Source organism: Lissotriton vulgaris, chromosome 4_1 (genome assembly GCF_964263255.1).
Source record: "Lissotriton vulgaris chromosome 4_1, aLisVul1.2, whole genome shotgun sequence".
Lineage (NCBI taxonomy): Eukaryota > Metazoa > Chordata > Amphibia > Caudata > Salamandridae > Lissotriton > Lissotriton vulgaris.
The window spans coordinates 1400462528-1400479437 of record NC_141691.1 but is presented as its reverse complement, the minus strand read 5'-3'; the positions used below and the strand labels follow the sequence as shown (position 1 = coordinate 1400479437).

Sequence of the window (16910 nt, the reverse complement as noted above, 5' to 3'; positions counted from 1 at the left end):
ACCCTCCACGGCACGCAACTGTGGTCGTGGGGCGCAGCCCACTTCTCACTCGCGACCCTCCTGTAACCCGGCCGCCAACCGCCTATCCCAGCCTTCCAGACCTCAGGAGATGGTGGGGCTTCAGTTCACTTCACCAGGAGACCCCTCAGGGTTGGTGTTGCATCCAGCAGTGGGCGTCCATGAGCGCGCCTCCCAGGAGCAAGTCAGGTAATCCACACAAGCGCCGGGGCAGCAGTGTGCGGCCCCCCGCCGCCACAAGGCCCGCCAGGCTGGGTGTCAGATGCGTGTGTCAGCTCCTACTTGAACATAGCTGTGAATGAGTAGCCACCTCATAGATCTCATGCAGCAAGCAGAACTGAGTTATTGAATCACCAGGCGGCACCACTCAGCTCCCATAGAAGCACTAGTAGGGCGCTTCGTGTTCATTGGCCACAGACCGGGTTCAGGACATGGTCGCATTCACTAGCGTTGTCTGCTCCGCCAACAGATGAACACTTGCAGAGTTGGGTAATGGCCTGTAGGACACGGCATGCAAGCTCCCGGGGGTGGGTTGGGGGGGAACCCTTGCCCCAAATGTACGCCGCGCTGATAACGGCGACTGCCTCTGCCCAAACTGCGTGGCTATGAAGGGTCCCGCCGCCCTTCTTGCAGCGAGTGTCAAGGGGCTAGTCCTCAGCCCACCGGCAGCGCATCCAGGGCCTCACCTATGCCCTTTCCCATGTCAGCGGGTGCACCCGAGAGCAGCCGCTGGCAATCAGTCACTTCGTCCGGTTGCCCGGTAGGGTGGCCGCACACACCGCAACAGCGCCTCACAGCTAGAGTATGGCATCCAGTACAGCCAGCGTTCGCCTCCGGCATACCAATGCCCTCCACCCCCATCCACAGCACAAGACGCGGCAACGCAGGCAAGGTGGTGCCCACGCGCACCACGTCTTCCTAAGTTCCTCACCGTTCAGGCAGCCGAGTCAGGGGGGTCCCCGGCTCAGATTCTCACAGGCGGCAACGTGGGGACTCCAAGCATGTCCCTTCCACAACCGAGCCTGCGGCCGCACAGCAAAATGATTGTTACTCACAGGTGTGCAGTGTAGATGGAGAGCTGCACACCGCATGTCCGCCGCGAGGGCATCGCTAGGCAGGCAGTCCGGGCGTCTTCACTTCATGCGGTTTACCCCCGCAGCGTATCGATCTGCAATCAGGGCAGCATTCGGACAGTCCAGCAGGAGCACCAGCTAAGTCTCCTCGTGGATCAGCCTGCACAGCCACAGGCCAATGCAGGACGTGCAGCCAGCGTTTGTGGTTGTCGTCTACGCCATTACTTGCGGCCTAGTGGGCGGAGCAAGACCACAGGCTTGAGTGGACGGAGCCTGCCCTGCCGGGACCGCACAGCAATCGGTCTCCACGATCGGGTTCCACTGTGCGGGGCTCAGGTGAGTTAGAATTCTCATCCCTGCTGCAGCATAAAGTCCTGCATGGTCTCTCCTCCTTTGCAGCCTCCAGGAGTGATTGTATGTGGAGAAAGCAGCCTGTTTAGGGGAGCCTCCGGCAGAGCTCTACCCAAACACGTCTGCCTCCCTTGCAGTTGTTGCCACGCCCCCTTCATATCTTGGGGTTCATGTAGTGTTACATCCAAAACTAACATGGAACCTTAACCTCCACCAACTCACTGCCAGAACCAACAGAGAGTTGGCCGGTTCACTCCTTTACACCCTCTAAAATGTTCCTCTCCTCATCCCACCGTAGTGGAGAGAGGTATGCGCTGATGCATGCGCATTCATTTGGGTCAACTGACCTCCACGCATCGGGATGGACAAATGCATATAGTTCACTTTTGAAGAGGAATGAGAATGTCAGATATGAGGCTGTACTTTTGGACTTCCCACTTAATGCTGCAAAATGACCACCTCTTAGGCAGGCATAATGACTCGATGTATCGTATCGAAATAGCAATGGGCGGCCAGAAAAGAAGTCATGGGGCATGTCTATCTTCCCAAGATAATGAAATTCATACTTTAGAGCTAGAATGAGCATTCAAATGAATGTGATGGAAAAGAAAGCAGACATCAGAGACCCCTCTGTTGTGTGAGCTGGCATAAACATTGTGCACAATTATTGGGCGTTGGGAAGTGGGACCTTATTAGCATCTCTACATTGGGTGATGTCGAGTCAGGCAACTGCTTAACATCATTTTCAGAGCTATAGGAAGAGTATCAACCTAATAGGTCACTGCTCTACCAATATCTCCAGCAGTGTCATTCCCTAGATGCTCACCGGCAAGAATTGGGAGAGGTCTTATATTTTAATTCCTTAATGGTAAAGGTGGTTGTGAGCTTGCTGGGGAGCTTAATCATTTATAAAGCCTTAATAATTAATGAATTGCATGAAAGCAATTGGCAGGACGGTGAAATGGGCCAACGCACAATTGTAATATCAGCTAAGCTCTGTCCTATTCCACTAAAACTCTTACACTAATTTTATTACATCCCACAGAGGATGTACGCATAGGTCAAATTAGGTACCCCAAATCGTTTTAATGCTATGAGGAGAGAGACTTCTTTCATGTTATTTGGGAAAGTCAAGTGATACTGGAACATCCCTTATCAGAAGTGTTGGCTGAACCAGTCAGCCTTTAACCCAGACAGACCCTTCGTAGGCTTCTGGAGGACTTGGGGATTAACAAGGGGGTCAAACGTTGGTGGGTATTGGAGCTTTTTTTAGCAATATTAAACATTGCAAGATTTTGTATCTCTGAACTTTGCACCTCCTTTTAAGGAATGGCTTAGGGCAGTGGACCACAATACCAAAGTTGAAGAAAGCATTAATAGGCCCGGGGTAGCGCCAACAAGTTCCAAAGGATCTAGAACAAATGGTGAACATATTTTAATATGCTCTGAGGTTTATGTAGAGAGAGGGGTCTATTGCACTAAGACAATGTATTTTGTAATCTGTGGTCAAAGTCTGACAGCTGTAAGAAGAATAAAATAATGTGATCTGCTTCACATTTGCCAAAACACAATTTCTGGAAGTTCAGGTGTGCCATTCCACCAAGGCTAAGGCTTCTACCACCGCGTTGGTTTGCAGAGTAGCTGACCTGGACATCTGCCAGGCTGCGATGTGGACGTCAGTGTAAAAGTTATTGAAGCTCTAATGCCTCAACAGTATGTCCAGCAGAAAGGACATTTTGTCAACTGATTCCTGCAATATGTTTTGCTTGCCGTCCACTCCACAAACCCTCCAACTTGAAAGTTACTATTTCAGTACCTATTCAAAACGTTGAATCTGCAGTTAGAAGTATTCCATCAGAAGAACAAGTTACTTACCTTTGATAATGCTCTATCAAACTGTAAATTCCTTCCCCACCCTGTCACCTCCCTGCACTGTGTGTACCATCTAAACATTTTGCAAATTAGAGATCTGCACACTGGTACTGACATTTGTTTTGTGGTCTGTGTCCGAGGACGTAAAAATAATCCAGAAACTGTTGTCTGAGCGCACAGGTGGCTCTTATTTACTCCTTTGTTCTGTGATTTTGTGGGGAGTTAAGCCAACATTAGCTGCATGATGCCACCTAGCAGCATGTGGGAGCACTGCTATGAAAAGCTTCTGAATCCAGTCTGGCGCCCAAGTAATATTCTAAAGATGAGGAATCTGCAGTTAGATAGAATGTCCACCAGAAAGACTGCTCCAAAGGTAAGTAATATGTTCTTGTGGTCCAGTATAACATAGGGCTATGACACTATTGGTAAATGACTCAAAGTAACACATTTAGAGCCCAGTGACTTCTGATTGCCCTAGGAACTACCCAGATCATGCTACACATTATAATTATCAATTCCAGTTGACCAGACTTGTGCATTCACAAAGTGAAGTGTAAACTGCTCGAAAGTGTAACCGCATAATACATCATAACACGCGGGTCTGAGGGACCCATCATAGTCTTAACAATTTGAATGATCATTGTACAAACTTTTATGCCGATAAACTTAGGAACAGGTTTCCTGATGGATCATTCTAACCGCATATTCATCACCTTCAAATACTCGCTAAGTGCTGGACTGGATCAGAAAACTTTTTCAGCCTTGCTCCTGTGTGCTTCCAGGCAGTGTCGTGTTCTCCACACTGGTTCTGTACCGCCCCAGAAGTCACTGAATGGAGCTGCATGTATGCAAATTCCCTGTGATTTAACATTAGTTAATTTTTTTCTGGGTCTTCTGATGTGGATCCAGAGCTCTGTTCCCTCATTCATTGGCCTATGATAGTTGATCAAATTTTAAAAAGCAGTGTCCTAATGCCAACTTGCCCTTCTAAAACGACAGGCTTCGAGCCATGCCTTAATGGTAGAAAACACATGTTGGTCATGTTTGATTATGCATTTTTGCTGGGAATATAGTTCTTCACTATATCTTAGGAAAGCAAACCCCTCCAATCGGCTGGGCGAGTTGCTACTTTGAAAACAGGACCTCAGTGGGCATCACGCACAACATGAAAACACTCCCACATAAGCTCAAAGTAAAAACAAAACACTTCAAACCATACACAGATATATTTTAGTTTGCTACCAATGTGAGTATGTACTTATCATATAAATATTTTTGTTTGTTTATTGTAACCCTGGGGACTGGGAATGTGATTTTGCGACTGTGGCTTTTTCCTTATAACTGTGGATTTGCTGCAGTTGCCAAATAAATCATAATGTGCGCCAAGCAAAAAACAATTCTAGCTCAAAAGTGGCAATAGGTACTAAAAATGCCACAACGCATGTTGCTGCACTTTGGACAGCCATTCACAAAGGTTGAATGGTCATTTTTCTGTTGGTTATTGGTGTATTTGGGTGTCAGATTGGTAGTAATAATTAGGTGAAAGCTTTGACCAGATAGTGTTAACATGTGTAACAATGGCAAAATTATTAGTGGTGGGCGGATCTTGCAGAGTTTCACTCCGCGGAATTCTGCCGAGTTACATAAAAACTCAGTGAGATCTGCAGCGTTCGGCCAACGGGCAGAAATTATGCAGCTTGTGCTGCTATTAAGTGCCGGGAGCGCAAGCAGCAATGACAAATCAGTGCGAACTGCACCATGCGTTGTACAAGAGCACACAGGAATTTGAGTTGATTTTGCTGCAGCTCAAGTAGAAAATCTTCTCAAGTGGCAGCAAATCTACTCGAGCGGCAGCCCTCTCACTGCCTGCATTAGAAAGTCACGCTAGGGGATGCCATATCTCATTAATATTTTAAGGAGCCTCACAAGAGAAAAATTCTGCCATGCAGCAATTGGCAGAATTTGTCCGGAACCCCATGTTATAGAATAACACGGACTGACCAAAATCTCGGCTTTCGCCCACCCCTATAAATAATGAGGTAATACTATCACAAAATGTTTTGTATTACGCAGCGTAATTTGCGTTTTCTTGCAGCATAATTAGTAAACCTTACAGCTACTTTGTCCTACTATGCATATTGTAATGTTGCTGCTTAGATATCCATACGAGTCTAATCAAGACTCTCCTGTTGTACGCTGATCCAAATTAGTTTTTTGTGCCAACGTGGAGTGCATACTAGAACGTGTTCTTGTAATTTTACAAGTTGCAATATTCTGATTTGCAGTGTGTAGCAGCTTTTGCCGTGTCAGCCGTGGCTTCACAGTGGGATCGTACAGGGAAGCCATTCAACCCCCTTCTTGGAGAGACATATGAACTGGTCCGGTAAGCATATATATTTTCTGCTGGGGTATAAATGAATTTGCGTCGATGCTGAATGGAATGCAGAGTAACGGTCAGCATTTCAAAGTCTGTTATTTGAACACTGTATATCAAATATTTTCTAGGTGCAGCTGTTGTTGTTGGGTAGAACATGGAAGGGAGTTTTTTCAACCCTTCTTTGATCTTTACTATCATGTTAGGATTTTACAAAGAGTTAAAAAAGGTAAGTCAGAAAATGAGAATATTACTAAGCAAGTACATACTGATAAAATGTGTGACACCTGGCAGTTGTGTCGGAGCTACAGAGCACAAGAATGTGTTCTGTTTGAGATGATGTGAACCTTTGGTGTTGTGCTGTCATGATTAATTCATTCACATTCGTACACAAAGAGTGTTAATATTGAAGATACATGATCAGTATATTTCCAGTCCTCCCCAGGATATCAGGCTGCTTATGTATAAGAACGTGTGCTCCTTCAATCTGTCGATATCACAAAGTGTTTTTTAAATATTTATACTTAAAATGGCATTTCTTTTATGATAAGAGGGAAGACTGTTTGAATGCCACACATTTGTGCTTTTTATATTTTATTTTATATTAGACCCCTTTATCACCAGCAAAGGCCTAAACATATCATGAGCGCAAACTGCTTTAACACAATTTGGAAGCATATAAATTAAGACAGTAACTGAGAAAATATTTTGATACTGACTAAACTATTGAAAAGAAAGTAATACTGTTTGAAAATCACCCTCCTAATACAGGTGATTCAAAAATACTTCAGAAACTAGATTGTGTTTTGTCTAAAACTCTTAAGTGGGACAAAAATGTTTTTAACTATTTTTCAGTTTTAATTAATTTGGGAATATAGTAAAATACTATATACATTTATAATAAAATGACATGGACGTTAGTTGCTCTAGCTCTGTTCATGTCATTGTGCTAGATTTGCATATAAATATAATGTATATCTGTGAGTTAAGCATGGTTGGTCATGGCTAACAGAACGTCATTCTGTAGATTGGTGGTTTGGGTGCTTCATCTGTCACTGTTTTCGAAATAGCGGGCAAACAGTGAGACCTTGTAGAAGTCCTTTGGCCTAGCTGGCAGCATATTAAGGTTTTGGCGGGTGGTTGGTGTCCTGAATTGAAGTGTACCCATGAAAGCATTCCGTTACGCATCTTTTTTTGTATTATGCTGGATTATGTTTTGTGGTTTAGCCATGTGGCTTGACAGCAAACCACGCTTCCCGCATTGATCTGTGTTAGCATTGATGAGGCGAAAATGATCTGGCACACAAGAAAAAAAAATATGAGCAACATGAGCGTGTGACTGTAGGAGAGTAGGGTCTGCAATCCCATGATCACCCAGATTTTTCGCTTTTGTTTCACTGGTTTACGACTTTCTCTGGCTGTGGGCCTGCTAATCAGACCCACAGCCTGGCTGTTCTCTTTCTAAATTACGACATGTACCCTAGGTGCATTTACCAATTGGTACTGGGCCACCTTATCAGACCCTGTAACTCAGGGCATGGGTGTACCCAGGGCCGCCAGGGGCTGCAGCATGTATTATGCCACCCCTGGCTGGCCTCCTAAATTTGACACAACTGGCTGCGTGACAGCTGGGGCGAAGTCGTGTAAACACACTTTGCTTTACATATAGTAGCACTATATCTAACCATACAATGGACACTCGAGTTCCTATCAGTCACTCCAATGGCAGGCCTTGACAATCCTGAAGGCAGAGTGCATGGGCTCGTGTGAACTAGGCTCTGGCCCGAGCCGAGCCCGGTTGCAGCTTGCGGAATCAAGACCCAATGGCTGTTCCATGATAACGCGTACCATATCGGTAACTTCGGTGTCGCGTTATCAAGACATGTCGAGTAAGGTGTCATACGAATCGGGGTGCTGCCCTCTCACCAACTCTGGCGACGAGGTTAGCATTCCGCCCTTCTAGAGGGACACGACATGTACGTAACTGTGAACCCCGGTTAAAGTTAACTAAAGCCTCAGCTCCACAAAATGGATGCTGCCACCACAGACACGAGTCTGACCTCCTGCTGCTGGGAGTCCTTCCAGCGAGGAGAGCTTGGACAAAAGGTTTCCTGTCGAGGGCGGTGTTCGCACCATCCCAGACAGGGTTTGTGTATTCTGGGTAGGTAGGGCTTTTGCGAGAAGGTGACTGCGGAGTGGCACCCCGGTGCTCACTACGCATCTGCCGGTTAGAACCAGTTCCAGGGGCGACAGCCCTGGCCTGGGGAAAGTCCGGCAGGGGAGAGGGGTGTAGCTACCCCCCTTCCTGGTCCCACCCTTAGGGCAGGACCTAGTCATGTACCCACCCCTTTCTTTAGAATAAAGGCCGGAGCGGGGACCCTTCCAAATTAGATCATCTTTGATTCAAGAACTACTTTCTACGAAAGGACATTCAAGACTCTTCTCAAGATTTCTCCCTTGTGACTAAGGAGTAGTCACCCTGCATCAGCGGGCACCACCTAAGAACTCTGCGGTTTGCTGTAAGTCCTTCCTCAAGGAATCCGACGGCCCAGCTCGACGAGAACCGGCTTCCCTGGCACCTCTGACCTCTACCCACGTCATCAGCTCAGCTGTGATCTGTGGGTGTGACGAGACCTCGAGGGACCGGCCATCATCAGAACCTGCACGCTCTTAACCAGCACGACCTTCGAAGCAACTCCCTGGTGAGTGCTCTGGGGTCCGAGAAGCCCCGACCCTGAGCCGCTCCAGCACCGAAGTGCAGTCTCCCAGCATCTCCACGATCTGCGTGGGGCCCTTCTGCTCGCTGCTCAGCACGTTGTCTGGTCACTAGCCGCTGGCTTGTGCCCTTCTGTGACGACATCCGGAAATCAACCCTGCCGGTCTGGTTGCTCCAGACTGGCCCTTGCTTCCATCTTTTCGAGAAGCACCCCGGACCCTCCTGGTCCACTCAAGACGCCATCTTAGGCCCACCACGTGGCCCTGAGATCTGCCAAGGCTTGTTGTCCCATCCTGGGCCCAGCGACGCCGACAGCATCATCCTTCGTGGGACAGCTCGCACCTCCACCGTGGTCGCCGACAACGCCTCCTGGTCCGTGAGACTGCAGAGCCTAGCGTCGCCCACTCACCTGGTCGAGGTGACGGCCAACCGGTGCCTTCCTGGTACCCTCTGACTACTGGCTAGTAGTACGAACTTGGTCCCCTCTGCTTTCAGGTATCATCAATCTCTGATCCAGGCTTGGATCTCTACGAACTATTCATCACTGGTCGCCGGCCAGCAACTCCTTTTCTTCCGGCTCCTGGCTCGTCAGCGAAGACCCCGACGCCTGTAAGACTTGTGCAGCCGCAGCCCTCGTGGCTAGGTAACTCGGCATTTCGGTGCCTGCATAGCCTCTTTACTCTAGGGTCCCGAGTCCCTCGCTTCCGACTTGCCTTATCGGGTCCGCCCGAGACCTTAATCTTTCCGTGTCCTCGGACACTTGTTTTATTGTGCACTTGAAGTATTTGCTAAAGAGATTTGGTTTGTGCTTAGTACCCTGTCCTCATAAAGAGTACAGGGCTGTTGTGATTCTTAATAAATATACTGTTTATTTTCATAACACTTGTGTGGTGTCCTTTCACTGGGTGTTCAAGGGGTACATGTGTGGTAAACAGCTGGCTTAACGCGCCCTCTCGAGTCTTTAGCCTTAGACTGCTCGTATCCACGCTACTAGGATAGCTGGTCTATAGGTTGACTTACAACCAAACACCATAAGGGTCGTTGGAACGATACATAGCGGTCGCTAGAATAGCGAACGTTGCATATCGGGCCAACTTCTCACAGTGACAAAAGTGCATTTGAACATTGAAACTTTGCCAAGATAAGGTTTTTTAGTTTAATTTACCTTTCCACGATGGTCAACAGCCATTTTTGAACAGTAAATTAAAAAATAAATTCTACTCTGGAGCACAAAAGGCAAAAGAAAGTGGCCCAGTAGAAGTGTTGACCCCTCAAAAATGTACAAAAAAAGTGCATGTATACACAATAATTGCAAAGCTCCAGCTTGTCTCTTTGAGACCCTTATCTCGATATTTCAGTTACATTTCTACAATGTGTTAGGGATGTCACCCCTGAAATTATAGGTTTCAAGCCCTTTGGCAAGCAAATGTCTGTGACTAATCCCCATCAGCTGTGCCTGTGGTAAAGACATGACCTGCAGTGACTGCACCTTAATAGACCTGAAAACCATCACGGAACACAAGTAGAAACATTAGGTCACCATGCATAAGAAGACTTGGACTGATCCAAGTCCCGCTCCGCATCCAAGGCTCACTCTCTGTTCCATTCCCGGAGTTGACAGAGGCGTTCCAGAGATCAGTCTTCATCGTGCTCCAAGTCCACAGGAAAACGTAAGAAGTTGAAGTTAGGTTCCCGCTCACTTGCTCAACTTACATTCACCAGAGCAAGTGTGGGAACAGCGCCACCACACTCGATCTTGCTCCTGAAGTTTTCAGGGGCAATTTTGCAGCTGGTTCCGACACAACCTGAATGTTCAGGGCTTTAAGCCACACCTTGTCAGATCAAAGAATCCTTTGCAGCCATTCTCCAGTTCTTTGTATCCCTGCCAACGCCCTTATGCCTCAAGGAGCCAAGAGGCCTTCCACATGGGGTACTACTGGCGGGTTCTCCCTCTGTGCCAGCTGGTCCCTCCTCACTTATCCTCAACTCTGATCCCAGTGCCACAACACACGCTAACCTCGGGCACGGCAATGCCAACTTTGCCACCTGAAAAAGAGGCTTTGATTGTCCTCTCCAAAGCTGCTCCAACCTCAACCGAAATCATGCTTGAATCAGCCTGAGTCAACGATTCAGCCCCTTGAATTACCACAGGCTTTACAATACTCTTTGCATTCCCTTTTTTGGACTGGTTCAGATCACGTTTGTGACCTGGGAGGTGAATTTGCTAAGACCTGCCAAAATGACAACTGGTATGAGAACTTACAAGAGGTGGTGGCCCTGATAGCCCCCAGGAGACAGATCTTCTTTCTCCCCCTGATCCAGGCACAGGGAAATCTGCCTCCTACACCATAGTAATGTGTAGGAGACTGAAGTACTTGACCTCCAGCTCCCTACCTTGGAGGTGAAAAGTAATGTCTTGACGGAGGTCCTCCAACTAGGACACTCGTCTTCTGAGCCATTTCTACCCTTTAACAACTGACTTATTATTGGGGGTTTGGACGAAACCTTGGTCTTGTTCCCAGCCAATAGAAAAATCTGCAAGCACCATCACCTTGCCCCTGGCAGCCTTGCTTTTCTTTCACAGCACTTTCAGCCAGAAATTCTAGTGGTACAAGCTTCCACCAGCAGCTCTAATTCCAACGCATTTCCAACCACTCCCCCAATGATAAGGACTCCAAGTGAGTGGAAATATTGGAGTAAACTTGTCTTTTCTTCTACCAGCATGGCCCTCCGATCTGTTAACAACAGCTGTTTGTTGAGTCGCTATTCACATGCATGGTGAGTAAAAGAACAATTGATTTAACTCCGATCTCTTGACTGGGGTGAATGTTTGATTTGCTCAGAATTCCATCCATCATCTGTGTGTCTTTTGCTTTGAGAATCTGAAAGAAACAGTTGGTTATAGATTCCTTACCTTAGAATTACCCCCAGGCGTCAGACTGGATCTGGAATGTTTTTCGTCATCAGTACCCCTGCGCATCAGAAGGTGGCGTCTGTCGACTCCTTGTCCTTTGTTGGCGTTGTGGTCACTGGGATGATGTTGCGGAAGCTACATAGAAGCCGCCCTCGTGCGCTGACGTCAGTTCTTTCTTTTTCCACGCCAGCAAGTGCAGATCGGGAGAGAACGGTACCCCCAGTTCTGTAGTAGGGGATCTCTGTGTATAGTCATAATCTAGTGAATAGTCCCGCCCATGTGCGCGGACCCCGGAGCAATCAAAAATAATCTCTTAAGCTGTCAAAACATGCAGACCTGAATAGACACTTAAGAGAGAATTTAAAGACAGATAATGCAGCCTATATCCACAGGCTACACTGTCCAATACTTCAACTGGAAATTCCACCAAAAACCACAACAGCACAGCCTGTCCAGGGTTTTCCACAGAGAAAAACCTTGCTTTGAACAGCAAAACCCTCTGGAATGATAGAGAGGAAGGAGTGGACAGACAAGCCCCATAGGCTGCCATTATGTGGCTCAAAACAGGATACTGTGCCTTTAAGAGAACTTCCCAGAAGCCTCACAGTATCCCAGAATGCAGTGCAGGTCCCTTTCACCTTCAGTTCTTTTTTCCGGCTCCTGCTAGCAGGACCCTGGAGCAGTAGCTCTTCTTTTCTGAGCTTTTTCTATACTATTTTTGTGATATTTTTGGATTTTTGGAGCTTCACTCGACGTCTTTGGCCTTTATCTGCATTCTGCTGTGGTTTTTTGGCAGAATTTCTGCAGTCTTTTTGTCTTTAGACTATTTCTAGTCTGACATGTGCTTTGTCTTCAGCTGAACTGAAGGCCAAAGCGGAAGCTCACAGGGTTTGTACTCTGTGCTTGCCTGTGTCTTTGGACACCTGTCTTCTCTGTACCTTCTTTTCTAGGGGGCTTCGGCTTCCAGGTTTCAAACAGAGGAGTTTGAAGGCATCTTCAGCCTCTGGGTGAGGTGAGGGTAGGTCCTCTACCGAGTCCCATGCTGTAATCTCTGGGGTTATCCCCAGTAAGGGCACGTCTGAGCTATGACGCAGTTCCAGTCGGCACGTGGAGTGCCTGGACGTCATGGAGTGCCTCGACGTCGACGTCATGGAGTGCCTCGACGTCTACGTCATGGAGTGCCTCGACGTCGACGTCATGGAGTGCCTCGACGTCGACGTCATGGAGTGCCTCGACGTCGACGTCATGGGGTGCCTCGACGTCGACGTCATGGGGTGCCTCGACGTCGACGTCATGGGGTGCCTCGACGTCGACGTCATGGGGTGCCTCGACGTCGACGTCATGGGGTGCCTCGACGTCGACGTCATGGAGTGCCTCGACGTCGACGCCATGGAGTGCCTCGACGTCGACGCCATGGTCGACGTCATGGATTACCTCGACGTCGACGTCCTGGATTACGTCGACGTCGACGTCATGGAGTACGTCGACGTCATGGAGTTCCTCGACGTCTACGTCATGGAGTGCCTCGACGTCGACGTCATGAAGTGCCTCGACGTCGACGTCATGAAGTGCCTCGACGTCGACGTCATGAAGTGCCTCGACGTCATGTGGTGCCTCGACGTCATGTGGTGCCTCGACGTCATGAAGGGCCTCGAGCATGGAGTGTCTCGACGTCGACGTCATGGAGTGTCTCGACGTCGACGTCATGGAGTGTCTCGACGTCGACGTCATGGAGTGTCTCGACGTCGACGTCATGGAGTGTCTCGACGTCGACGTCATGGAGTGTCTCGACGTCGACGTCATGGAGTGTCTCTATGTCATGGAGTACCTCGACGTCATGGGGTTCCCCGACGTCATGGGGTGCCTCGACGTCATGGAGCAGTGTTGCTCGACGTCATGGAGCGGTGATGCTCGACGTCATGGAGCGGTGATGCTCGACATCGTGGAACAGGGATGCTCGACGTCATGGGGCAGGGATGCCCGACGTCATGGGACAGTGAGGCTAGACGTCATGGAGCGGTGAGGCTCAACGTCATGGAGCAGTGATGCTCCTTTTGGGGCATTAGTCACTTGGGCTCTGCCCTCTTCCGTTGGGTCAGGACGTGACATTTTGACGTCTGAGTGTTGGTTGTCATAGAGACAGTCCCTGTCTTAGTGATGGTGACGTCGTAGTGAGGTCGGCGTCATGGGTTACAGCCGCAGAGTACTGCCGGCTCTTGACGCCTGGGTCTGGTTCCAGGCCTCGCTCCTTGGTGAGCCTCCCGTCGTAGAGGGGACTTTGTGTTCCCGGCACCTTCCACTCACGACGCAGAGCAGTTGATCAGCGTCGAGGAACCCTTCTGATGGGGAGTTTGTGGTTACTCACCACGTGTACACGAGGGACGTTTGTCCTTTTGCTTAGTTTTGAGTGCTTGCATGCCTGCACGGCTGCTAGGTCGCCTCCTGCTCAACCACTACTGGTGAGACCACCGGGGATGTTTCAGAATCCCCTCGGTTCCCTCTTCCGTCCACCACCCCAGGGGCCTTTTGCCCCTCAGTCTGCGAACCTCCGTGCCTAGATGCCAGGGATGCGTCTGCCATGAGTACGGGGAGTACCTCTCCGACTCTTTACTGGTTGGCGGGACTTACCTTTCGTCCACTACCGCCTGGCAGGAGGTTCTGGCTCCGACCGTGCTCCTGACTTGGTCGCAGGGGTGGCGGCATGTAGGCCTCGCGCTGTGGCCCGCGGTTGTTGGACCGTTGTTGTGAGATCCCTCTGTGGGGGGGGGTTTCTTCACCGATTTGTGGTTCCTCTGCCGAGAGACAGGAGGGAAGCCTTACAAGAGGTGGTCTAATGGGCCTGATAGTTTCGGATCTAGGCATCGGTGTGGGAGCGAAGTTTTTCTCTCCTGCCGACCCCCAGGTATTGTGGGTTTGTCCTACATTGCCATACTTTTATTTGCCTGACGTCTCTGCAGCCTGCGGCTCAGCAGTGTGCTTCTACTCTCCCGTTCTTTAGGCAACCCTTGGGTTGCCATGAGAGTAGTGAGTGGCCCGCATGAAGTCTGAATCGGAGACTTTTGGACGGCTGTAGGTTTGGAGCATGGAGAACGGCCTGAGGCCTTCTGCTCTTTCTAGCGGCGTTTTTCCTCCCAGGATTTGCCGGTGGTCCCGGGCCGCCATTTAATGCTTTACAAGTATATTGTGCGCATACGCGGGAGAGCTTGTGGCTCCTCGGCGAACAAAGGCCGGTTGGGTCTAAGTCAGTCTTCGGTTCATCGGCCCTCCTCCAGCACTTCCTCCGGTCGGCTCGCGGTTTCAGCGGTGCGAGCTCTAAGCAGAGGCCGTTATCCAGGGGCAAAGCTGCCGCGACTGCTTTGCTGCTTAATGTTCCGATTGCAGAAATCTGCATGGCCGCCACTTGGAAGACGGTCCATACCTTGGCTTAGCATTACTGTCTGGACACTGATACCAGGGCAGATGCTCAGGTTGGGCAGGCTTCGCTGCGAAATTTGTTCGCACAATAGTGGTGTTATTTCTCATTTCTCCACCGCCGTTTTGGTGTGGGGATGGGCTTGCCATTCTATTCACTAGATTATGACTATACACAGAGATCCCCTACTACAGAAGGAGTAGTTTCTGTCCTGTAACTCCAGTTCTGTAGTAGGGGTATCTCTGTTATAGTCATAAGCGCCCGCCCTCCTCCCCGGTGGAGAGAGATATTCATGTAAGGAATGCTACAGGCCTGGCGTGTTACGCCTTCAAAAAGAACTGAAGGTGAAAGGGACCTGCACTGCATTCTGGGATACTGTGAGGCTTCTGGGAAGTTCTCTTAAAGGCACAGTATCCTGTTTTGAGCCACATAATGGCAGCCTATGGGGCTTGTCTGTCCACTCCTTCCTCTCTATCATTCCAGAGGGTTTTGCTGTTCAAAGCAAGGTTTTTCTCTGTGGAAAACCCTGGACAGGCTGTGCTGTTGTGGTTTTTGGTGGAATTTCCAGTTGAAGTATTGGACAGTGTAGCCTGTGGATATAGGCTGCATTATCTGTCTTTAAATTCTCTCTTAAGTGTCTATGCAGGTCTGCATATTTTGACAGCTTAAGAGATTATTTTTGATTGCTCCGGGGTCCGCGCACATGGGCGGGACTATTCACTAGATTATGACTATAACAGAGATACCCCTACTACAGAACTGGAGTTACAGGACAGAAACTACTCCTTACTTTTTGACTGACTTTTTTGCGACTTTTGTGGACTTCTTTTCGAGACTTACGTCGACTCCTGGAGCACGAAGGATGCCTGTTTCAAGGCCTGCGGTTCCTGTACTCGACTGATCTCAGTGATGGATCCACAACGCGTGTGCCTCTAGTACCTGGAGCGCGACCATGGCCCCAAGTCGTGTTCCGACTGCCAAACCATGGCCCTGAAGTCTGCGGGAGTGATCCCGAAAGCTACCCGAGGCCCGGCAGTCTGCTCCGTGTCGTGTTCTTGGGAGGTCAAGGTACCGATCGTGGAGCCATCAACACTCCTCATCGAAGTCTTCGCACTCAGGGTCAGGTACTCATAACACTAGAAGAAGTCGAAGAAGCATTGTCGCTCTTCGACTTCCCTTCGTCCGTCGGTCAACGTGACGAAGGGTGCGGGTTGTGCCCCTCCTGTGGCTCTGCGTGCGGAGCCTTCAGGTCCGGCCTAACCGGGAGCGACCTCTACCCAGCTTTGTCAGCTCTACGAAGCAGTACATGCCATCTTTGGGCAGGCCGACATCGCTGGTGCGCCTTCGGGTCCTGCTTACTCAGCTGGGGGCCCTAGGCCTTTGGCGGCTCCGGCCTCAGCATCTCAGGGCGCTCTTGGATCCAGGTCGACCTTATTACACCTTCACCGGCGTCGATTCCACCGGCACCACGTCCGCAGCCAGCGCCGCTGGACCTCCAGCCGGCGTCGACCCGGATCCACCCCGATGTGGATACGGAGCCAGACCGGCATCGACCAAGCCCGGCTCCGGCAGCCAATGGGTACTTTTGTGCCTGCATTCCACCCTGGCATTTTCAGCCAGTTTGGCAGCCAAAGGATGGTGAGGAAGACTGGGAGCGGTCTGATGACCCTCTCACTGCCCAGCTGGAGTACCATCACGACTGGAGAGAGGACCTGGGGGATGCCAGTGGTAAAGACACCTCACCAGACCTTGGCATGCTGTCTCCTACCTTGGCTATGGAGGAGGGAGCGTCCTACGCAGTGGGGTTGCGTAGGGCGGCCGAGGCCCTACACATCGAGCTACCTACTGTGGTAGTTAGAACTAACCTCCTGACAGAGGTGCTTCAGCCGGCATCAAGCTCTTCGGAGTCCCTGCTGCCGTTTAATGAAGCCCTCACGGACATCCTTTTGGGCACCTGGTCCAGGCCCAACAAGGGGCTCCTGTGGATAGGATGGTTGCACAACGCCACCTCCCGGCCCGGGCGACCTCACCTTCCTCTCCCCACTTCCTCACTTTCCTCTCCCCACTTCCTCCCCCGAGAGCTTGGTGGTCCAAGCTTCAACGCCCCAAAGCTCATTCCCTAGCGCACCACCGGACAAGGAATCCAAGAATCTTGATCAGCTTGGGAAGAAGTTTTTCTC

General features: G+C 49.8%; 1 protein-coding gene across 1 annotated transcript in view; it reads left to right on the top strand.

Annotated features, from left to right (window-relative positions):
- Window positions 1-16910, top strand: part of OSBPL1A (oxysterol binding protein like 1A) — a 2145795-nt gene that overhangs the window by 1637180 nt on the left and 491705 nt on the right. The window contains exon 20 of the mRNA XM_086965647.1: window positions 5600-5697. Within this exon, the coding sequence (XP_086821773.1) occupies window positions 5600-5697 (98 nt within the window). The remainder of the gene's footprint in view (window positions 1-5599; window positions 5698-16910) is intronic.